The 24,791-nt window shown below is 41.1% G+C and overlaps 3 protein-coding genes across 3 annotated transcripts in view; 1 reads left to right on the forward strand and 2 right to left on the reverse strand.

The window, feature by feature from the left end:
* The window catches only part of LOC138973308 (arylsulfatase B-like), a 443,818-nt gene that overhangs the window by 145,787 nt on the left and 273,240 nt on the right, over positions 1-24,791 (reverse strand). The gene's annotated exons all lie outside the window — the stretch shown is intronic.
* On the reverse strand, positions 63-19,048 carry LOC138973300 (uncharacterized). Its single transcript, XM_070346019.1, has 6 exons — positions 18,862-19,048; positions 15,751-16,110; positions 15,368-15,469; positions 8,131-8,304; positions 6,803-6,923; positions 63-3,101 (listed from the first exon to the last, which is right to left on the reverse strand). Exons 1-6 carry the CDS (start codon positions 18,935-18,937, stop codon positions 2,903-2,905), a joined length of 1,032 nt encoding a protein of 343 aa, XP_070202120.1. The 5' UTR covers positions 18,938-19,048; the 3' UTR covers positions 63-2,902.
* The window catches only part of LOC138974293 (uncharacterized), an 8,810-nt gene continuing 3,782 nt past the window's right edge, over positions 19,764-24,791 (forward strand). Inside the window, exons 1-2 of the mRNA XM_070347011.1 lie at positions 19,764-19,858; positions 24,423-24,782. Coding sequence (XP_070203112.1) covers positions 19,783-19,858; positions 24,423-24,782 — 436 coding nt within the window. The 5' untranslated portion in view covers positions 19,764-19,782. The remainder of the gene's footprint in view (positions 19,859-24,422; positions 24,783-24,791) is intronic.

Genomic DNA, 24,791 nt, shown 5'->3' on the forward strand with positions numbered 1-24,791 from the left:
TGCATTGCTTGTGTGTGTGTGTGTGTGTGAGTGTGTGTGTGTGTGTGTGTGCAACTCTTTTTTATAACTTTTTAAAATATTTGTTATTCATAATCAAATAATGTGAAGAAAACAAGCGCAAAGTCAATGACACATTTTACACATCTCAAAAGGTAAGTCAAAAGACTTACATAATTATTCACTCATGCAAAGAAGTTCAAGGGGTCAAACTATAACCCCAGCACATGCGCTGTCTGGGAGTAATTCACTTACAAGTAATTGTCCACAGGCAGGCGGAATAATATGTTGTATGTACTGTCGGTTTGGTTTTCTTTCTGTCATCAAGTCTTTATTCCTGATGCAAAGGCTTGCCTCTTTTCTCTGGAATTGACCATACTGGGCTCAAATTTAACCGTTTCAATTTTCAAAGTAAACAGTCTTAATTAAGATGTCAACAAAGGCAAACTACTTTGCGGTACTTCTGGTTTGTGTGTACGCAGATAAGTGATTACCATGACGAGTGAAATGGTTTGTTCTGGCTGATACTGGTATCTTAAAGTTCAACAGTGGAACCCCCTTTTAAGACCCATCCAATTTAAGACTCCCTCCTTTTTAAGACCTTGTTTTCTCAGAATTTCTGTTCATAACCTCTAGTAAATACCCCCATTTTAAGACTCGATCCCTCTTTTTTAAGACCCGATTTTCTCAGATTTATTTGGAGGTCTTAAAAGGGGGGTTCCACTGTACCAAATTTGTCGCCTTGAGCCTTTAAGTAGACAATAAGCAATAACAAACCTTAGCAACTTCTGTACAACTTCTGTACAACTTCTGAGTTAATGTTTGTACACATTTAAATGCTATTACAAAATGCAATTACAAACAAGTTGAAAGGTTGTGTTTAACACATTTCAATAAAGAAAGATCTCAGTTCTGGTCTTCTTCTTTTTCTTCTTTGTTCATGGGCTGAAACTCCCATGTTCACTTATGTTTTAGCACGAGATGATTTTTACGTGTATGTCCTTTTTACCACCCCATTCAGGCAGCTATACGCCGATTCCGGGGGAGGCATGCTGGGTATTTTCGTGTTTCTTTAACCCACGGAACTCTGACATGGATTACAGGATCTTTTTCGTGCACGCTTGGTCTTTAGCTTGCATGTACACACGAAGGGGGATAAGGCACGAGCAGGTCTGCACATAAGTTGACCTGGGAGATCGGAAAAATCTCCACCCTTCACCCACCAGGCGGTCGCGGCCGGGATTTGAACTCACGACAATCCGATTAGGAGGCCGATGTCTTATCCACTAGGCCACTGCGCCCGTCTTGCAGCACTGGTCAACTTCACATTTAACGTATCACACATATTCAAATGGTGAAAAGGCTAAATCCCGCGCAGCTCAAACTTTCATGTGTTACACATTTAAAACCTTGGGGTATATGAACATTCTCAGTGGCAGGGGGATGGAAGCACTTGCTAATGAGTGGGAGTGTGTATGCGCGTGGTGTGCACGAGGATGTATGCACGTGAGTGATATTTGTAAATGTGTATTATGATAATATCATCTTTGTATTTATATTATTGAAATTGTTATATCTCGATGTACAGCGTATTATTATTATTATTATTATTAAAAGCTGAACGTATCAGTTCCCCACAACTTCACAATGTATGTACAAAACATGTAAATGCAGAACATTCTCACTCCTATTCCAGTTCAAAGTAAATATTTGACACTTTCAAAAAAAAAGGAAAAAAAGATAAGGCTCAGTTCTATACAACTTAAAAGTAAACGTTGAACACGTTCAAATTCGAAAACTCTCCATTTCATGCAACTTCAAAGTAAACGTTGAACACTTTCAAATTCGAAAACTCTCCATTTCATACAACTTCAAAGTAAACGTTGAACACTTTCAAATTCGAAAACTCTCCATTTCATACAACTTCAAAGTAAACGTTGAACACTTTCAAATTCGAAAACTCTCCATTTCATACAACTTAAAAGTAAACGTTGAACACGTTCAAATTCGAAAACTCTCCATTTCATGCAACTTCAAAGCTAACGTCTGACATTACAAAGCAGAAACGCCTCAGTTCTATACAACTTCAAAATTGATGTTTAACCTATTTCCAGGCAGGAAGTTCTCTATTCTGTACAACTTTAAAAGGAATTGTTAACAAATTAAAGTATAGAAACAAATCTCAATTCTAATTTACAAACAGAAAAGTCCAGATTCCGTGCAACTTCAACATGTAATGCGTTACACATTTAAAAGCAGAACATTCTTATTCTGAACAACTTCAAAACTAAGATTTAACAAATGAAAAAGCAAAAAATCAGTATCATATCTATTTGCCTTTAAAGTACATTTGTAACACATTAAAATGTGGAAAAAGCTCCATTCTTTACAACTTCAAAGTTCACGGAAAACACATTTATATGCAGGAAAGTCTCAATTCCTTGCAACTTCAAAGCTTATGTTTAACATAAACTCAGCAAAATAAAATATTGCACCCATTTTGGTACCCCAACTAAAAACTACATGCCCCTGTCAATTAATTCAAACTTTCGATTCCATTAAAGGCTCTCCACTCGGCTACCGGGCACACTTTTCAGTCCCATAAAATGTGTATGTACATCCTGATGTTAGAAGATCTTGGTACACAGGTATTTGGTTGATTAGGTCTTGGTTTGAACCCACTCCCTCCCGATTGCCGACAACAAGGCGTCGGGGGTAGGCAGTCTGACAATGGCGTAGTCCAGGCTGTTCCATTGCATGATGTTGTTTACAAAGCACGAGGTTCTGTATCGGGCTGCTCTTAGCATAATTATATAACCACGTTATGTCCCAAATATACTCTAGTTCTGGGACAGAAAAACTAAGTTAGCATAGCATAGCATTGGGCTGTACACTTAGATTATTATTAAACGATAATATCCAGGTACTCATGCGATTCGTCATTGTCATCGTCGTTGGCGGGTGCGGGATGAACAACGGCTTCAGTAGCGTCAGTCGGGGCAGGTACGCCCTCCGCTCCAAAGCCCGGGATGGTGTACGGGCAACCGTCGGGCTCGTTGCCTTCTGCTGGGCAGGCGATGCGATTCAGGGGTTGGTAGTCTGACCTGGTGAAAGTTTAAACAAGATTGAGATACATGATCTTCCAGTTCAAAGCTCGCTCTTTCCCGTGTCTTTAATGTTGCAATGTTATACTTGTTGTGACCGATGAAATAAGTTATATGCTTGAGTCCGTGCCCAAGTAATGTGCTCATGATTGTTTCATGGTACTTAAAGGAACACTCTTTCTCGGCTCACCGTCTCAGATCTGGCCAAGCTTTAATTACATGGGATAAGAAGAAGATTTGCAAGGCGTTTGATAAGGTTCCACACCAGCGACTGTTTCACAAGCTCGACCACTACGGAGTGAGGAACAACACACTTAAATGGATATGCTCGTTCCTGACAGGAAGAACGCAACAAGTAGTACTTGAAGGTGTTCATTCATCGGCTGGACCAGTGACGTCAGGGGTGCCCCAAGGTACAGTCCTAGGCCCCCTCCTATTCCTGATCTACATAAACGACATGCCCGAGGCAGTTAAACATTCAAAACTAAAGCTCTTTGCGGACGATAGCCTGCTGTATAAAAAAGTAACAAAGCAGCAAGATCCACTCCTCCTTCAAGAAGATCTGAACGCACTCCAAAATTGGGAACAGAAATGGCAAATGGAGTTTAACCCGAGCAAATGCAACATCATCCGCATACTTCCCAGCAAGAATAAGCCGCCGATATTGTCCACCTACCACCTACATGGACAGACTCTCGAAACTACCAAGGAGAGCAAATACTTAGGAGTCACCATCACCGAAAACCTATCTTGGACCAATCACATCAAGAACGTGACCGCCAAAGGAAACAGAACCGTGGGATTTCTCAGAAGAAACTTCAAAGAATGCACGATGAAGGTGAAGTCAGCTACCTACACAACCATGGTTCGTCCCACGCTCGAATACGCGTCAACAGTGTGGGACCCACATCAGGAAAATGACAAGCAGGCATTAGAAATGGTCCAGAGAAGAGCAGCCAGATACGCCCATAACAACTACTTCGAAAAAACGCCTGGCGTAGTTACCAACATGCTGAACAACCTAGGATGGGAAACTCTGGAAAATAGACGAGAAAACAATCGCCTCATGATGCTGTACAAAATCAAGCACAAGATGGTCGGCATAGATGAAAAGAACTATCTCCATAGCTCCGACGCAAGAACAAGAGGAGATGGGCTGAGGCAGCAACAGGACTTCCATAAAGCCATATGCAACACCTTTTTCCCACGGACTATCTCCAACTGGAACCATCTTCCCACGACGACGACATCAGCCCCAAGCCTTGAGTCGTTCCGCTCACGTCTCCGCGGTAGCAGTCCCCTGCAACCGCCAGTGGGCAACCCCTAATCCCTCAACCCCTGTACATAGTTTTAAACGCCTCCCAACCTATCCAGTTCCTGCCCTTTCTCAGTGCTGGTTTTTTTAAATTGTCATCCCGATTCCAAGAGGCACACACCGCATCCGGAATCGACAAGTGACATCAACGCGGGACCACTTACGTTTATCAAATAAACCCGGTCCCAACGGAGAGAAGAAGAAGAAGAAGAACATCGCCTCACTTGGTCACATACCAACAATCTACACCCCGACTGCTTGTGAGTATAGAGTTGGAAGTTTTAGATGAATTCTTTTATTTTTGTTTAAGCCAGTAGTGGCTTTTAATAAATTAACGCATTGAACAATTCACACTGAGCGCCCCAAAGGGGAGGGTGGGGGGGGGGGTATCATCACGATCACGGGAAGGGAATTTTTAGCTTTCACGATCACAGTTACCTTGATTTTTGTCAATGATCACCGCAGTCAATGATGAAAACAAATGACGATCACGATCACGAGACTTGATTTTTTTGTCATCACGATCACAGAAATGGAAATGTCGGCAATCACGGTCACAGAAAGGTCAAAAAACGCCAATCACGATCACGATTTTAAACCCTTTGGGGCCCTCACACTGTACACAGAGAGCACCGAGGCTTTTAATTTTGGGTACTTGGTAAAGTGGGGGGATGGTCTTAACCCATGTATAAGCCTTGGCAGATCTAAGATATTGAGCAGCAGTATTTACACGGAAAATACTGTTCCTTTACGTACCATGAACTCGGCCTCGAACTCAAAAGCTTTATTAGATGGTCCTTCCCCCCCCCCCCCCCCCCCCCCCCCCCCCCCGCGGGTTAGGGGGAAGAATTTACCCGATGCTCCCCAGCATGTCGTAAGAGGCGACTAACGGATTCTGTTTCTCCTTTTACCCTTGTTAAGTGTTTCTTGTATAGAATATAGTCAATGTTTGTAAATATTTTAGTCAAGCAGTATGTAAGAAATGTTAAGTCCTTTGTACGGGAAACTTGCATTCTCCCAGTAAGGTCATATATTGTACTACGTTGCAACCCCCTGGAGCAATTTTTTGATTAGTGCTTTTGTGAACAAGAAACAATTAACAAGTGGCTCTATCCCATCTGCCCCCCTTTCCCCGTCGCGATATTTTGTTTGTTTGTTTGTTCGTTCATGGGCTGAAACTCCCACGGCTTTTACGTGTATCCCGCAGTGGGGCACTGCGGTTATGAAATAAAGGCCCCTCCTGTTTTTGGAACCGCAGGAGCTTTCTAGTTTGCTGTTAGGTAGATTTTTGGTTCCTCTTTCCTGTCATGCTCTCTTTTTCTTCATGAATTCTTTTCTTTTTTCTGCCTTCTTGCTCATTCACCTGTATTTTTTCCAAAAATCTCTTCTCTTTCCGCTTGTCTCGCGATTCATGTATAGTTTAATCTGTTAGTGTTCTGATGTAAGTCCAGCAGTAGATAGGTTAAGCCTATTTTAACATACTGGAAACTGGTAATCTTCCAGTAGGTATTAATTTAGTTTTACTAAAGCCTGCTGGGACACAAGTAATGGGTTAGTGCATTTGTAAACAGGAATCGCTTGACACGTGGCCCCCTTCATCCCCCCCTTCCTCGTCCTGATATGGCTCTGCGTAGTCGGCTGGACGTTAAGCAACAAATAAACAAACAAACAAATTTTTACGTGTATGACCGTTTTTACCCCGCCATTTAGGGAGCCATACGCCGCTTTCGGAGGAAGCATGCTGGGTATTTTCGTGTTTCTATAACCCACCAAACTCTGACATGGATTACAGGATCTTTTTCGTGCGCACTTGGTCTTGTGCTTGCGTGTACACACGGGGGTGTTCGGACACCGAGGAGAGTCTGCACACAAAGTTGACTCTGAGAAATAAATCTCTCGCCGAACGTGGGGACGAACTCACGCTGACAGCGGCCAACTGGATATAAATCCAGCGCGCTACCGACTGAGCTACATCCCCAGGTGGCGGATAGGGGAACGGCCCCCAGATATGGGGGCCAGCTGCGAATATAGAATAAGCAGTCCCGGACCAACTAGCGGTGTCTCTACCAGGACGGGGTGGGATGGCAGATGGCACTCGCGACTACCCTATAAATGCACTACGTGTCCGATGACGGTTACACCATGCGAGTAAGAGCCGCATTAAAAGCTCTAGCCCCGGGGTGGGACCCCCGGTAAGAAATCCCCCATGTGTTCCCAGGGTTAGGTTTTTGAGCTAGGAACTAAGGGCGGGGTAACCCTGAAAGAAACCTAAGGGCTGAAGTCGGAGGATCTGGGCCAACAGGCGCACCGGCCTTAACCAACCACAGATCCACGCAAAAACGCAAAATAACGAACGACAAGAAGAAGAAACCAAAAGACAACAGACCTGGTGTTGTCCTCATCAACATTGCTTTCTCTTGGTGGCCAGGCAGTGCGACGCAGGGACAGGTAGACGGACCTGGGTTCGGGGGATGCGTTGGAGGAAGCTTTGCTGCTGTTACCTGTGCCTGCAACAATAATCGGGGAAACCGTATTGACAGAGGATGTAAGGCCAAAAAAAAAATAGGTGTGGTTACGGTAACATAGCCAAAAAAAATAGGGTAGGTAGGTAGGCAATCACTTTTTTTTTTAAAACTTTTTTTTCTAATGTGTACAAATTAAACCTACTTGACAGGGAAATAGGTGTGCGACTCGGGCGCTTTCGCTTTGATTGCGTTTTTTGCACTCGTTTTTTTTTGTTGCTTTTTTGTTTGTTTGTTGACAAATGTAATAAAAAGTTATAGGATCGGCCCCTAAAAATAGGGTAGGTCGGGTTACCGTAACCACACCTATTTTTTTTTTTAGGCCCAACCAATGTTATTGGGTTGAACAAAAAAGTAAGTCAATTGCAATGTCGTGAAATAAGTACGAATGTGATATGTTGATGCGGGAGTTCAGCTAATGTGATTGATCACGTCCATAGTTGATTCAAACTATTAAAACATCTTTTTCTTGCTGTTATCTCGTATTCGTAATTATTTTACCAGAGTGTTTTATCGTTCTCTCTTGACAAAGAAAAATGAAAAAAATACAGACTGTTGGCGTCGTCTTTTTCGTTTTCAAAACGTGTCTTAATCCAAGAATTAATAATAAAAAATTAAAAAATAAAACAATCCATCCCAAAAAGTGCAAGACACATTTATTTTTATTTTTTATAAAGGCATGTGAACCGATATCAACACTTGAAGTAAATCTGTCGGCCTGAAACTAAAACATCAAACCAAGACCGGTCAGTACTAGTGAGGCATGGGTAGCCAAAATCTTGAGTGTCATTACATTTGATTACAAAATGAGGTTGCCACAGTACTGTTTTTCCTCAACTGTTTTTTTCCCCTCTTCTTCTTCGTTCATGGTCTGAAACTCCCAGGTTCACTCATGTTTTTGCACGAGTGGATTTTGACGTGTATGATCGTGTTTACCCCACCATTCAGGCAGCATACGCCGATTTCGGAGGAAACTGTTTTTTTGTTTTTGTTTTGAAAACCAGATATAATATGTCATGAAAGACATTAACCGGTAGATATATTATCTGGAACAGTTTGAATTTAAGTTTCATGATGATCTGTCCAGTGCGGTAAAATTGAAAATGTAAACAGCAATGGAAACAAACAAACGTCAAACAAGCAAACGATTAAGCAAAATAAACAAAATACAATTGAAAAACAGACGTCATACTTTGATATGTGCCATCCGCGATTGCAACATAGTCATGTGACTGCAAATCGTCTGACGAAGGCCGATCGCCAGGCAGAGATGGCTGCTCCTCTCTGTACACCACAGCGTCGGCTGTTGATCGCTGTATTGCTGTGCGCAGTACCTGCAGACGACGGACGATACGAGCATACCACTCTGTCCATTCGACGAGAAACATTAATTGTACACAGATACGCATTATGAGTAACAATGTGGATTTGAGGCATGATATATCATTTTTAAGCTGAGTTAATACCGTTTCTTATTTGTGACCCTGCACCACGGATTGAGTCGCATGTCACCTTTGCATGATTTTCATATTTGTACATTTTCCTAAAGAGTTTTTTTATGATCTATCCAGTGGTAAAACCCGTTTTAGAAAAGAGCGAAAACCGTTTGAGTTATAAGCCTGGGACTATAAGGTGACCCTCAGACTGTTACCAGACACTCCCCGGACTTATATTAAGCCTAGCGCAGAACCGCGCGAGGTGACATGCGACTCATTTCGTGGTGGAGGGTCACATTGTAATCGTAATGCTCGATCGTGCACACAACGTTGTCCAATCAACAAGAAACATTGTAATGTACACACATATAGTAAGCTTATAAGAATATGCATTTGAGGCAGGTGATATCATTTTCAAGCTGAGTTAATGCTAGTTCTAAGTAAGGAATATTTGAATCGCAATGCACGTGCACATCACACTGTCCATTCGACAAGAAACATTGCACATATATGATTAAGTGCCAAAAGGTGCGCACGAAAAGCGGACAAAGGGGCTAAAAAATAAAAGTTGACAAACACGACTGATATTGTGATTTTTGTTAAGACAACAGATGCTGGAACCCAATTACGAAAAGAAAAGATAAATTTACCCAAATGATTTTACAAATAACGATAATTTTGTTCGTTATATCATTCAAAACGGCACTGAGTCATAGCATTAAGGTTATCTCGCACGTTTTTAAAGCTAGGGCTTTGAAACTTGGCACACAACCAAAGTATAATGACCTCCAGGTATGGTGCACATCACACTAAACAACATTGAATTTCAAGGTCACAGCGAGGTTAAATTTCCTTTGCAAACTGGAAAATTGTCGTTGTCACGTCTTACATGTTTTAATACTAGATCAGTTAGACTTTACATACTTCACATACTTTCAGCATTTTTATAAAACCTCATTAAAAGTGACCTGCTTGTTAATCTTTGTCAAAGTTCAAGGTCACAGCGGGGTCACATCTGGTCCAAATGTGGAATATTTTCAATTTATTCAGCGCGTTTATAGCACGAGCTTTGAAAATACACACAGTTCTAGTGTATAATGTTCACACACGATTAAAGTCTGGTTGAAAAAGTCAAGGTCACAGCAGGGTCGCGTTGAGGTCAAACATATACATTTTTCAATGAGGTTTTCTCATATGTTTTTGAAGCTAGGGCCTTGAAACTTGGCACACTACGCAAGTTAAATTAAACCTCATCAAATTCCAAGGTCACAGTAAGGTTAAAGATCCTTTAAGGATATGTTTTAAAAAAGGTGACCGCCTGGTTAATGTTTGTCAAATTTCAAGGTCACAGCAGTGCCATCTGGCTTAAACTTTGAAAAATTGTCAATTTCTTCAACTAGTTTTATAGTGTTTGAAGTCATTCACACATGATGAAAGTCTGGTTGATAAAATCAAACGTCAAGGTCGCAGCGGGGTCGCATTGAAGTCAGACACATACAATTGTCATTTTCACGAACGCCTTTTAAGCAACACCTTTGAAACTTCACACATTCCAAAGTTTTGATGTTGTTTGGTTATAATCAAAGTGTGGTCAATTTCCATGATTGAGAGCATTCAGAGGGGTCAAGTTGAGGTCACACAAAAGAGATTAAATTGTCGACACAACAGATGAGACTGGCTACCACTGTTTATTTTAATACACTTTTATGCAAATTTTAAATTGTGTTCAACCATATACACCAAACTCACCCAAACTCCTGAAACATCCAAGAAAAGGAAAAATGTGTCCAAGCAAGGAAAAACGCCATTTCTTCAAAGGCTGGAATAACTACAGAGGCAGCCGCGTCATTACACACAATGCAATTACGTCATACATCATACATTTCTATGAGTCATGTTGAATGGAATGGTGGCATGTGCCTCTATTCTAGCTAACAACAAAGCTGAAAAAATGAATATTATCTGTTTGTTTTGTTTGTTTTACCCGTACGAGACCTTTCTGTGACCTTGACATGTGACAAGGATCTACCTTAACTTCTTTAAGTCGGAGTTGAGAGTTGTGTGATGTTTGAAGGCTCTCCCTTTAAAAAAAACTGAGATAATGATGCATTTTCGTGTTTTTGATTTGCCCATGTGACCTTGAGATTCGACAAAGGTCAACAAGACTTTAACCGTGTATGGAGGCTATTAAGCCCAAAAATGTGAACTTTCAAGGTTCTTGCTTTGAAAAACTCTGAGAAAAAGGTTATGTTTTTTTTTTTACCCACACGAGACCCTGCTATGACCTTCACATTTCTCAAGGATCAACCTTGAATTCTCCATGTTGAACAATCATTAAGCAAAAGCGTTGTTTGAAGTTTGAAGGTTCTAGCTTCAAAAATCTCTGAAAAAATATGTTTCATCCGTTTTCTGAACCACATGTGACCCAGCCGTGACCTTGAAATCTGACAAGGGTCAACAAGACTTTTACCATGCATGGGGGCGATTAAACCCCAAATGTGTGTGAAGTTTCAAGGTTTCAACTTAAAAAACGTCTGAGAAAAATATACATTTTCCTTTTTGGACAATGTGTTGCACGCAAGACAACACGACAAACGCTCGTGTTATCATTCTTTTACTTTAAGGTCGACTTGCGTGCCCGCTCTTTCGCTAATCTCAATTAAAATTCATCTTAGAAGTTCGGTTTTATTACGCTTTTAATTAAGAAGATTAAACTAAGACAACAAATAGTTAGTTTTACCCATTAAACTCGATAAGGTAGTGACATTTTATGTTGAACGCAAGAAGGTGTCGCACGCAAGATCTGAAAAGATGTTGACGACATAATTTCAACACTTGATAGCGCAATCGTGGTTCGTGATTTCTTCACAAATTTTGAACACAGAATGTGTCACGTGGTTCCGTAAATGAAGTAGATCTTTGTACATGTAAATTTTGTTTTTAAAAGAAAATAACCGTTAATTACCGAACATTTTGTCGCACGCAAGATATGACGAAATTTTCAAATCGTTTTCAAAAATGCTGTTCAAAAGTTCTGCAGTCTTTGCTGGATTACTTGAAAGACAGCAGTTTGATACACCGTTATCGCTTGACGTGTCGACATCAATTCCAGAGTTTTTGAAAAAGAAATTTAGTAAATATCTGCGATTGAAAAATGTATGCCGTGATGACGAATCATCTTGCGTGCGACACCTTAAAATTCGGTTATCGAAAAAAAAAAATTCTCTCGAGATTTAGATTTGACGTTTGGTCTCGTCTGTAAAGCGATGTTTCAGGCATTCAATCAAACTAAATGCAATTCATTTGTGCTTCTTGTTATTTTTCTGTGGCATATTCAAAACACGAGGTATCACGATGTCCTTTTTCAGATGGCCGGTTTTGGCGTTATTTTTGACTTTAAACAAAGATAACTTCAAAACCGTTCAAGTCAGACACACGAAATTATGTCCACTATCTCTTCGCACATTCATCCACACACACACCAATTTTCAGCAGACACACGTTTTTAGAAACATTTTTATTGTAAAACAAAGTCGTCTTCTGTTCTGTGAGCACCTTTTGGCACTTAGTCATATAAGCATTATGAGTAAGAATATGCATTTGAGGCAGGTGATATCGTTTTGAAGCTATAGCTCTAAGTAATGCACATTTTAATCGTAATGCACTTGCACATCACACTGTCCATTCGACAAGAAACATTGTACACAAATACGTATTATGAGTAAGAATTTGCATTTGAGGCAGGAGGTATGCATCATTTTCAAGCTGCGTTAATGCTAGTTCTAAGTAATGCATATTTTAATCGTAATGCACGTGCACGTCACACTGTCCATTCAACAAGAACCATTGCACAAAGATACGCATTGTGAGTAAGAATGTTATACTTGTTATGCAACTGAGGCAGGAAGTATGCATCATTCTCAAGCTGAGTTAATGCTAGTCCGAAGTAATGCATATTCTAATCGTAATGCACGTGCACACCACTCTGTCCATTCGACAAGAAACATTGTACACAGGCACACGCGTTAATGTGTATTTAAGGCAGGAGTTATAATTTTCAAGCGGAGTTTATGCTAGTCCGAAGTAATGCATATTTTAATCGTAATGCACGTGCACACCTTTTTGTTCATTCGACAAAAAAAATATTGCACAAATATGCGCATTGTGAGTAAGAATGTGCGTTTGACGCAGGAGGTATGCATCATTCTCAAGCTGAGTTAATGCTAGTCCGAAGTAATGCATATTGTAATCGTAATGCGCGTGTACACCACTCTGTCCATTCAACAAGAACCATTGCACAAAGATACGCATTGTGAGTAAGAATGTTATACTTGTTATGCAGCTGAGGCAGGAAATATGCATCATTCTCAAGCTGAGTTAATGCTAGGTCGAAGTGATGCATATTTTAATCATAATGCACTTGCACATCCTTTTGTCCATTCGACAAGTAACATTGCACAAATATCAGCATTATTAGTAAGAATTTGCATTTGAGGCTAGAGATATCATTTTCAAACTGAGTTTATGCATGTTCGAAGTAATGCATATTTTAATCGTAATGCACGTGCACACTTTTTTGTCCACTCGACAAGAAACATTGCACAGATATCAGCATTATGAGTAACAATGTGCATTTGAGGCAGGAAGTATCATTTTCAAACTGAGTTTATGCATGTTCGAAGTAATGCATATTTTAATCGTAATGCACGTGCACACTTTTTTGTCCACTCGACAAGAAACATTGCACAGATATCAGCATTATGAGTAACAATGTGCATTTGAGGCAGGAAGTATCATTTTCAAACTGAGTTAATGCAAGTTCAAAGTAATGCATTCTAATTGATGTTGAACACTGCTGCTGTTTGATCTTTTAGTTCCTCATTACTCTCTCCTGGCTGTGTCCTCTCTAGCTCTTGTCTTTCAATTAGTCTGTGTTTCTACACTTTCTCAAATAAGCGATATCTGCTTTGTTACTGCTACGTACCGCTTCTGTTTTCTGCAACTAATTAGTATACCATGTTCTTCTTCTGCTGCTGCTTTTATTTCTGTTACCACTAGTATTCAAAACAATGTATTATGATAGGCTACTGGTAAAACTGATGCTTCTGTCACGCTCTCTCTCTCTTCCTCCTTACCCTACTTCTACCACTGCTGCTACTACTTCCACTGCTACTACTTCCACTGCTACTACTTCCACTGCTTCTACTTCCACTGCTTCTACTTCCACTGCTACTACTTCCACTGCTTCTACTTCAACTGCTTCTACTTACACTGCTTCTACTCCCACTGCTTCTACTTCCACTGCTACTACTTCCACTGCTACTACTTCCACTGCTTCTACTTCCACTGCTACTACTTCCACTGCTACTACTTCCACTGCTACTACTTCCACTGCTACTACTTCCACTGCTACTACTTCCACTACTACTACTTCCACTGATACTACTTCCACTGCTTCTACTTCCACTGCTACTACTTCCACTGCTACTACTTCCACTGCTACTACTTCCACTGCTACTACTTCCACTGCTTCTACTTCCACTGCTACTACTTCCACTGCTTGTACTTCAACTGCTTCTACTTCCACTGCTTCTACTTCCACTGCTACTACTTCCACTGCTTGTACTTCAACTGCTTCTACTTCCACTGCTTCTACTTTCACTGCTACTACTTACACTGCTTCTACTTCAACTGCTTCTATTTCCACTGCTTCTACTTCCACTGCTACTACTTCCACTGCTTCTACTTCAACTGCTTCTACTTCTTCTGCACTACAGTGGAACCCCCCCCCCCCCCCATTAAGATATCCACAGTCTGGGAAAATCAGGTCTTAAAAAGGAGGAGTCTTAAAATAGGGGTAAACTAACAGAGGTTAAGAACAGAAGATCTGAACAATCAAAGTTAAGGAGGAAGTCTTACATTGGGGAGGGAGGGGGGGTCTTAAAAGAGAGGTTCCACTGTACCATTTACAGTAGTAGTACTACTATTAATACCACTGCTTCTACTACCGCCGCCCGGTTGGCCTAGTGGTAAGACGTCCGGCCGGGTCATACCTAAGGCTTTAAAATTGGCAATCTAGTGGCTGCTCCGCCTGGCGTCTGGCATTATGGGGTTAGTGCTAGGACTGGTTGGTCCGGTGTCAGAATAATGTGACTGGGTGAGACATGAAGCCTGTGCTGCGACTTCTGTCTTGTGTGTGGCGCACGTTAAATGTCAAAGCAGCACCGCCCTGATATGGCCCTTCGTGGTCGGCTGGGCGTTAAGCAAACAAACAAACAAATACTGCCGCCGCCGCCGCCGCTGCTGCTGCTGTTACCGCTGCACCTACTTCTACTGCTGCTGCTGCTTCGGTCTCCTCCTGCTACTGCTGTACGTAAGTCATATAGTTGCATACATAAATTATAGATTATAAAGGAATATAATGGACAAACAAGTCTCTAATCCTGCCAAGAGCTATACATTTCGGGTTGGGGTTGTATCTGATTAACACACACCAGGAATACCTTAGATTGAATGTTTGAGCCTTCTGTTATTCAACATTGAAAGCTGTGTTTAGGGTGGTGTCAGTTTCGAGTCTGGCATTTCTTAACTTTTCTCGCCGCTCTCTCTGTTTTGATTTCCATCGAACGTTTTGCCCCTGAGAGTAAATCGTATATATGTCACGCGCTGTTGCCAGATATACGGATTTGAAATCACCCAAGTAGCTACAGAGTTCGGTTTAGGGTTTGAATAGATGTCAATACACACGACGAATGCCTTAGAATGAGTACTTGAGTGTTCTAATTTTCAAATATAAATGCTGCGTTGGATAGCCTTTCGATACGGTTTACATTCTGCAATGAACAGTGTGTTTGTTTACGTCGTGTAATGTATGTTAGCCCCGCACACCTCGGCATCTGCATGCGTTTGCTAGATTACACGCTTGAATCCCTCAATCGAACTTCCCAACTGAACTGGCTCTTTAGTTGGCACACCTGTAACCAATTCACTCACCTTGAAGCTGTCTCCGTTTCGCCAGGACAATGATGGCGGTGCAGACAACTATGACGATTAAAACCGACACCGTTACACCTGCACGAAGCGCTAATTGGTCATCTGAAAAGAGAGTGTTCATTTGATATTACGTTATAAGGAACAACAATCACAAGTTAAACGGATGTTAATTGATTATGTCCATGGTTTATGTCGCTTATATTGCACACAAAAACGAAATATAAATATGGCTGCGATTTTTCAAAGTATTCCAAAAAACAGTAAATCATGTAAAAGAAACACACACTTAAAAACAACACACTTAACTACACAAAAAGACTTCATTTTGTGTCAATAAAAAGTCAGATTCTTCTTAAACCTGGCATATTGTCCCCTTTTCTTACCTGTGATGAAAAAAGTAATCTCCTTGATCTCAGCAATCCTTGTATCGTTGACTTTCCATTTCCACAAAGTCCCATCACTCTTGTCCACGACTTTACGAAGATAGTAGAGTCCTTTCTTCTCCCCGCACACGCACTCTTCCGGACGAAACGAAAAGCACGTGCCATTCTGGTAAATAATCATCTTGCAGACGTCTGTGAAAATGTTCTTTGTTTTGTCCTTTTTGCTGACAGTGATGCTATAATTGTCCTTAATATTTCTGCATTCCGTCGTATTGAGTTCAAAGGTAAGGTTGAGCCGAGTGCCGGCGGCCAGTTGATGAACATGAGAGTCGTCGAGGATCGGAAATTTGAATCTGGCACCTGTTGTCAGAATACATTTAAGCGGCCCTTTAAAAATAACTAGTCGCTGTGACAAATGGATTTGTACATAATTTAGTCTAAAAAGTGTTTAACACATGTGTACAGATTGGCTTGCCATACTTGTGGTTCACATGAGTGCAGAAATCACCTGTTGAGATGAGGTGACCTATTTTTGTAAAGTATATCTCCATTGGCTGCTATTGACCAATGAGAGAGAAGATTGTTAACAGGAGGAAGCCATTTTGGATTGTGAAAGACAGAGCATTACAGACATTTAGGGAGAGCAGACGTGTCTCTGGGTGTCTCCACGTTTAGTTGTAATGTTGCTCACCAAACATTGAGGTCGAATGCTGTACGACTCGTGTTGTGGAAGAATCATGTGTGATTCTATGCTGTGAATATACAGGTATTTATTGAATTGTATTTTGCTCAGTAATATTGACTTGTGAAATGACTGTGAGAGTCATGTTGTAAATTGGGTTGGAAAGCGTGAGCTGTTGTCAGCCATTTTGAAAAGGAATGTTTGTTATGTTCTTTTGTAATGAAGTCATTTGTGAATGAGCTGTTGTACATACTGTAACAGCATAAGCTAGTTGACGGATAAATGAATAGTATTGAGAAAGAATGGCAGTATTATTTTGTGGAAAAGTTTATCTAAGAATTGAGACTTATGGTAGCATAAACTTTTTACGCAGCACCCCGGTCGGAGTGACGAATGCACCACTCGGCGGCGGGAGAGAAAGAAGAGACGGGCATTCCCTCCTTGGCGCCACGGATCCGTGGATTGTGGGCGCAAGGTTGTATCAGCGCAGGAGTTCTGGAAACCGGTGGAACCCCACCCCATATTCACCACGAGCTGTATTCTGTCGTGGGTGATTTGGATCCAGAGTATGTACCCGCTGAATAGTGAGTAGTCATTGTATGTGTGAATTACCACTGAAGAAACATAATCGTCAGAAGGATTGTGTGAGACGAGGACGTCGTCAACTGAGAATTACGTGACATGTGAAATGTGCGTAAAGTGATAATTGTGTTAAACAGGAAACATAATCGACAGAAGGATTGTGTGAGACGAGGACTTCGTCAACTGAGAATTACGTGACATGTGAAATGTGCGTAAAGTGATAACTGTGTTAAACAGGAAACATAATCGTCAGAAGGATTGTGTGAGATTAGGACTTCGTCAATCGTGAGACAGTTAGTCTCCTACGCGTTTTCAAGATATTATTCTTCTACGTGAATGCAAGTGATTTGTAGACTGCATGAGAGATAACATATTTGTATTTTTGTGTTGATGTTACAATATAGGTACGAGGGCAAAGGGCAGTAATTGTGTTTCAGTCTTTGTACCTAGTTTGAGTGCTGTGTGTGTGTGAGTAAAAGTTAGTTAGTAAACAGAGCAGAGCACGCATATTTTCTGATATAGTAACAAATACACACAGACACTTACACGAAAAACCATCCGTAACAGTCGCTTCCAATTCATTATTGGGTGACAGAATCGCTGATGATGGTGGTGGTGGTAGTGATGATGGTGATGATGGTGATGATGATGATGATGATAATGACGACGACGACGACGACGACAACGACAGAACATAAATCTAGGTAAGGTATTTTTTGGGTAAGGCATGTATTCAATTGATCTCAATATAATTGGACTCTCCGCACCCCCTGTATGTCTGTCTGTCTGTCTGTCTGTCTGTCTTTCTCTCTCTCTCTCCCTCTCTCTCTCTCTCTCTCTTCTCTCTCTCTCTCTCTTCCTCTCTCTTTCTAAGAGAAGAGAGAACTGCAATGACACGACATGAAAAACAGATACAATACAATAGAATCACATTATACTAACGTAACGCACACAACAGTTCGGCAGCACTAGAGACTGTATAGTACACATTATCTCTCTCTCTCTCTCTCTCTCTCTCTCTCTCTCTCTCTCTCTCTCTCTCTCTCTCTCTCTCTCTCTCTCTCTCTCTCTCTCCCTCTCTGTCTCTCTCTCTCTCTTCCTCTCTCTTTCTAAGAGAAGAGAGAACTGCAATGAATCGACATGAAAAACAGATACAATACAATAGAATCACATTATACTAACGTAACGCACACAACAGTTCGGCAGCACTAGAGACTGTAGAATACACATTCTCTCTCTCTCTCTCTCTCTCTCTCTCTCTCTCTCTCTCTCTCTCTCTCTCTCTCTCTCTCTCTCTCTCTCTCTCTCTCTCTCTCTCTCTCTCTCTCTCAAAACAATTCGTTTAAGTTACAATCCGATAATTACAGCAAAGGTGTTTGTGCATTCAGTTGCTTTGATAGACAGATCACTAAGTTTCAATGGAAACAGGAAAGTATCTCTGACCTTAGTTTCGTAACAAATTTGCTTGAGGCAAACATTGTTGATTGTTTTCAAATACATGTGTACATTGAAATTATTTTATAGTTCAAAAGTGATGGCAAGTTTTGGCTAGCCCATGACTTTTTAGTCTTGGTGAACAAAATGCCGTGCGTTTAGTTTCATTCTGTAAGGCCGACAGATTGACTAACTGTTCTGATTTCAATTGACACAACTTGTTTTATGTTTCTTTCCTTTTCACGCTCTTCTGGCTGTGTCCTCTACAGCTCTTGTGTTGAGGATCCAATAATATTAGCAACATGGTGTGTGGTAACGGGTCTTATTTGCACATTCTACATAAGTATGCCACGATATTGCAGTTGAGTTAAAGGCTTGTTTCAACCAGCAATTAGAAGCAGCAAAACACTCACATTGTCCACGGGCTATCGCCAGGTTCCAAAGAAGTGTCAGAGCCTGCAGACAGAATGACCAAGACACTGTTCCCATCCTCACTGCATCAACACGGCATACATATTGTATGTAGCCTTTCCAGATCGTATTGCCTTGTGATCACACCGCTAAAAGTCAGCCCAAACTGATTGCTTGTCGATTCGTCAGCAGAATCATAAGGACTCAGGCGAGACACGTCGGCATTAACATTTCCGCCTTCCCGAAATTGCTTTTTATCTTCGTTGTCACCTTTTGGCAAACAAAATAGTTGCTATGTCTATTTATTTCCTTGATATACATTTTAAAAATTTATAGTGAAGAAATTGACATCCAACCCCACCCCCCCCCCCCCCCAACACCCCCACCCTCGTCCCCTCTTTTACCCCTACTCTGTCTGTGTCTTATTGTGTCTCTCTCCCTCCCCCCCCCCCCCCTATTTCTCCCTCTTCCCTCTCTGTCTCTGCCTCTGTCTCTCTTTTTCTATTTCACACACATACACACATGCACTCACACACATACATACACAAACACACACGCACACACACACGCACACGCACAGGCTCACACACACACACACACACACACACACACACACACACACACACATACACACTGACACACACTCACACACATACATACAGTTTTGGGCTTTCTAAAGGGATGTAGTAATTATCAACGCAACACTTCTGTTTGATTAAAAGCGTATGATGAATTCGGGAAGGCGGAAATTTCAAAGTCGAGATGGTTTGTCTCATTCCTTGAATTATATGTGAAAGTCAATTAAGAGTAAACAATTGTCCTGTACGGCCCACATCAATATGATCACAAGGCGATTCGAATGGAAAAGGCGCGACCGTGACACACAAAAATAATAATCATTCTGCCGCGTTCATACAGTGAAGATGGGAACAGTGTCTTGGTCATTCTGTCTTCAGGCGATGACATTTCTCTGCATCTTGGCAATAGCCCACGGACAATGTGAGTGTATTGCATTCTACCTGTTGGTTTAAATAAACCTTTAAATTTGTTACGGAATGGGGCCATAAGATATGTTTGTACGAGGATGAAACTTAGGACAAGATATTAGTCATGTAATATTTGTAATATGTATGTGCTCATGCATTTCCTCTGGTGGTTTGGGTGAGAATGTGTCAGTGTGTGTGTGTGTGTGTGTGTGTGTGTGTGTGTGTGCGTGTGTGTGTGTGTGTGTGTGTGTGTGTATGAGTGTGTGTGCGTGCGTGTGTGTGTGTGTATGTGTGTGTGTGTGCCTGTGTGTGTGTGTGTGCGTGCGTGTGTGTGTGTGTGTGTGTGTGTGTGTGTGTGTGTTATCAGCAACAGTTTCTGAGCTATTCATGTACAATAACTACTTTTACTTGTGTGCTTTGTATTTTAAAATTCATAATCAATCAATCAATATGAGGCTTATATCGCGCGTATTCCGTGGGTACAGTTGTAAGCGCAGGGATCTTATTTTATTTTTTTTTTTTAATGCAATTTATATCGCGCACATATTCAAGGCGCAGGGATTTATTTATGCCGTGTGAGATGAAACTTTTTTACACAATACATCACGCATTCACATCGGCCAGCAGATCGCAGCCATTTCGGCGCATATCCTACTTTTCACGGCCTATTATTCCAAGTCACACGGGTATTTTGGTGGACATTTTTTCATCTATGCCTATGCCAGGAAAGACCCTTTTGTCAATCGTGGGATCTTTAACGTGCACACCCCAATGTTACTGTAGTGTACACGAAGGGACCTCGGTTTTTCGTCTCATCCGAAAGACTAGCACTTGAACCCACCACCTAGGTTAGGAAAGGGGGGAGAAAATTGCTAACGCCCTCACCCAGGGTCGAACTCGCAACCTCTCGCTTCCGAGCACAAGTGCGTTACCACTCGGCCACCCAGTCCAACTGTGCATTGAACACTGTGTAAATTGTATTAGTTTCTTTCAATGTTTATTATTATTTGATTTTGAATTGTGTACAGAATAATTTATTTATGTATGTTTTTGTGAGGCGCTAAAAACTGTATCAGGATTTGCGTCCTATAAATATTCGCATTATTATCATTATGTGAGGTTAGCCTCAATGGAACTCGGACTGCAGTCTCCCTGGGGAAAGCGAGTCTCCATACAGCTGGATCCGTACTCAAGCATACTTATGCTTATATTTGTGGTTCCTTTACCAGGGGCGAATTAGGGGTGTGTTACAGGGGTTCCGGAATCCCCCCTCCCCCCCGGCTGTCTAAACAAAAACCACACAATTTATGTTTCTGTCTGTGAAAAAAACCAAAAACATGTTCTGTCTGTGAATTTTTAAAAATCAAGGATAAGCCAGACATTGTTTATAAAATAGCTAACATTCTTCAGCTTCAGGGGGGCTTTGCCACCCAAACCCGCCAACAGGCCGTTGCCCCTGTACCCCACCAGGGGTCTACCGACTCCTGGACCTCAGGTTGTAACACCCCCCCCCTCCTCTGGCTTAACTGCTCCGCCCCTGTTTACAGACTAGCAAAGCAGAAATAAACATGATGGCAGACATATTTAAGAATAGTTAAAAACAAAGAACATAAAGACAAGAGAAAGACCGGATACAGTTAGGAGAGAGAGATGAGAAAATAAAGACAATATAGAAAGAGAAAAAGAAATGAAGCACCGATCTTTGAGAGAAGTTGACCTGATGACCCCATTACTGAGCGAGCAGAAGACACAATAAACATACACGAGTTTACATGTTACTTGACAACCATGTTGCACGACTCTATCAAACACCAAAGCATATATTTTCTGTATGATTTATCTTGATACATGCAAGCAAAAAAACAAATAAAGACTCTACCGCAACACGGTGGCCTAGTGGTAAGGCGTCCGCCCAGTGAGCGGGAGGTCGTGGGTTCGAACCCCGGCCGGGTCATACCTAAGACTTTAAAATTGGCAATCTAGTGGCTGCTCCGCCTGGCGTCTGGCATTATGGGATTAGTGGACTGGTTGGTCCGGTGTCCGAATAATGTGACTGGGTGAGATATGAAGCCTGTGCTGCGACTTCTGTCTTGTGTGTGGCGCACGTTAAATGTCAGAGCAACACCGCCCTGATATCACCCTTTGTGGTGGACTGGGCGTTAAGCAAACAAACAAACAAACAAAAAATAAAGACTCTAAAAATGGTGTTAACAAAATTAACTTTCAAACTGTAGACACAATAAACTGTTTTGACCCCAACTCTGGGATCAAACCTTCCATGAAACAATGATTTCCAATCAACAATGTTTGTTAAATAACGTTTACGTAAAGAAAGTCAGAGATATTTCCTGTTGCCTTTCAGATTTGGTCATTTGTCTACCAAAGTAATACAAAAACACTCATGCTTTAATCCGCATGGTTAAACTGAAAACTATTGTTCAGAGAGACAATGACAATGACAATTATTATTTTTGCACATCCTACCTTCGCCCGAAAGGTGGAGGAGGGGGGGGGAGGTATCTACTATGGCTAACGAATAAATAATTAAAGACTTTTGAATAATTTTTAGATAATGAAAGTGAGAACATAAATAAAAGCATAATTATACAACAGGAAAAGTGTATTTCATTAAGCAATGCTGCGTGTTAAATAACGAAGAGCATATTGAAATAATAAGTTTAATAAACACAAAGTACAGAAGGACACTCCACAGTTAATGCATCAGTTAAGCAACACAATGCACAGTACACAAAATCGCGACAGTGTTGTTACAAATGAGACACTTATTCAGAAACAGAGTTAGTGTATCATACACAAGCGGATCCTTTTCAATGAGAATTATTTCCTTTTATCTTGATTGAATTGGGTCATCATCATCATCATCATCATCATCATCATCATCATCATCATCATCATCATCATCATCATCATCATCACTAGCAGCAGCGGCAGCAGTACTCTGATTCTTATTCATCTCATTATTGAGGTATTCTCATTTGTGTGTGTGTGTGTGTGTGTGTGTGTGTGTGTGTGTTTTGCTAACATGCGGAACTTATATTCAGTTCGTAAGCTCTTGAATACATTGAACAGAACAAACAAACAACAACAACAACAACAAATTACAACAAACAACAACAACAACAACAACAACAACAACACATTCTTAAACACAAAAACAAAAGATCATTGAATGCCTGTTTCCAGTACGAAGAGTGACATTGCATGTGAATGTGGAGCACCTCTGCATACTGCTGCTTGAAATCATTAGGTCTGCCAATAAAAGTTACTGTATATATGGAGCTTGTTGTATTTTTACGTGTTCTCAAGGCAATTGCTTGTCTATTTAAAACCAAACGGCGACAGCCAATGTCGACTTCACCCTTTTTAAATTTAGTCAACTTTTGACTAAATGTTTTAACATAGACTGGGGATCGAGACGAGGGTGGTGGTGTATGTGTGTGTGTGTATGTGTGTGTGTGTGTGTGTGTGTGTGTGTGTGTGTGTGTGTGTGTGTGTGTGTGTGTGTGTGTGTGTGTGTGTGTGTGTGTGTGTGTGTGTGTGTGTGTGTGTGTGCAGAATGATTCCGAGAAAAGTACTGGACCGATCTTCATGAAACTTCACATAATAGTTTCTGGGTACAATGTGCCCTGATCAAATTTTCCTTTTTTCCATAAATTGCTTTGATGACGTCACATCCGTTTTTTGTGAAAGATGAGGCGGCACTGTCACGCCCTCATTTTTCGATCAAATTGATTGAAATTTTAGTCAACTAATCTTCGACTCAGTCCAGACTATCGGATTGCATTACCGCTTGGCAGCTTAAAAATGATTGATGAGTTTGGTCATTAAAAATCTGAAAATGGTAATGAAAATAAAAATTATAGTAATCGACCCAAAAAGGATTTAATCTTATTCTTTATTATCTTTTGAATCCAAACATATATAAATGTGCCTTGTTCACTCTGAAAATGTACTTACAATTCATTAAAATATGTTAATTAGGCAACATTATGATTACAAGTAGAATTTGAGTAATCTTTCTTTCTTTATTTGGTGTTTAACGTCGTTTTCAACCACGAAGGTTATATCGCGACGGATTTGAGTAATCGATCTAAAAGTGATGTCACCTTATATTGTATTGTTTCCTGAATAAATATATATATATATATAGGTATGCCATGTTCATTCTAAAAATGTGCTCACAATTAAAGAAAATAAGTAGCCTACTATGTTTGCATGCTTCACGAAGCCGAGCGTGACCCGTCTCAGTTTTTCTTGTAGCCCAGACTTACTACATTTAGTCTCGGTGATGGCTGGTTTTTAATGTTGATCTTTTAGTTTAAATTCAACCTATCATATTGACTTAATGTTTTGATATCGCTTCACGCGATTTGTTAACTCTGCGATCGCAAAAGTCTTTTCGATCGAGCCGTCGGAGGCGAATCCAGCACCGCGCGCGTATAGGTCACACAAAAAACAAGTATCGGTTTACACCGACTGAGTGGATAGCGATTGTGTCGCCCGATACGAGATTTGAAATGTTTGTTTCTAAGGGGTCGCTTATATTCTGTCAACAGGTGCCAGATTCGAATTTCCGACCCTCGGCGACTCTCATGATCATAACGTGGTTGTCGGATCCCAGCTGAACCTTCCCTTTGCACTCGACACCAGCAAGTGTAGATTCAATGCGGAAACCTACACCATCACTGTCGGCAAGCTAGACAACAAACATAACATTACCCACGACGTCTGCAAAATGCTCATCGCCCGCAGTGGCAAGTGTTTTTCTTTCAGACCAGAGGAGTGCATGTGTGCGGAAGAGACAGGACAGTTCTCTCTGAGCAAAGTCGTGGACAAAAGTGATGAGACTGTGTGGAAATGGAAAGTCAGCAACGAACATATTGCTATGGAGAGGGAGATCCGCTTCGTCCTTACAGGTAAGAGCA

This window comes from Littorina saxatilis, linkage group LG8 (assembly GCF_037325665.1).
Source record: "Littorina saxatilis isolate snail1 linkage group LG8, US_GU_Lsax_2.0, whole genome shotgun sequence".
NCBI lineage: Eukaryota > Metazoa > Mollusca > Gastropoda > Littorinimorpha > Littorinidae > Littorina > Littorina saxatilis.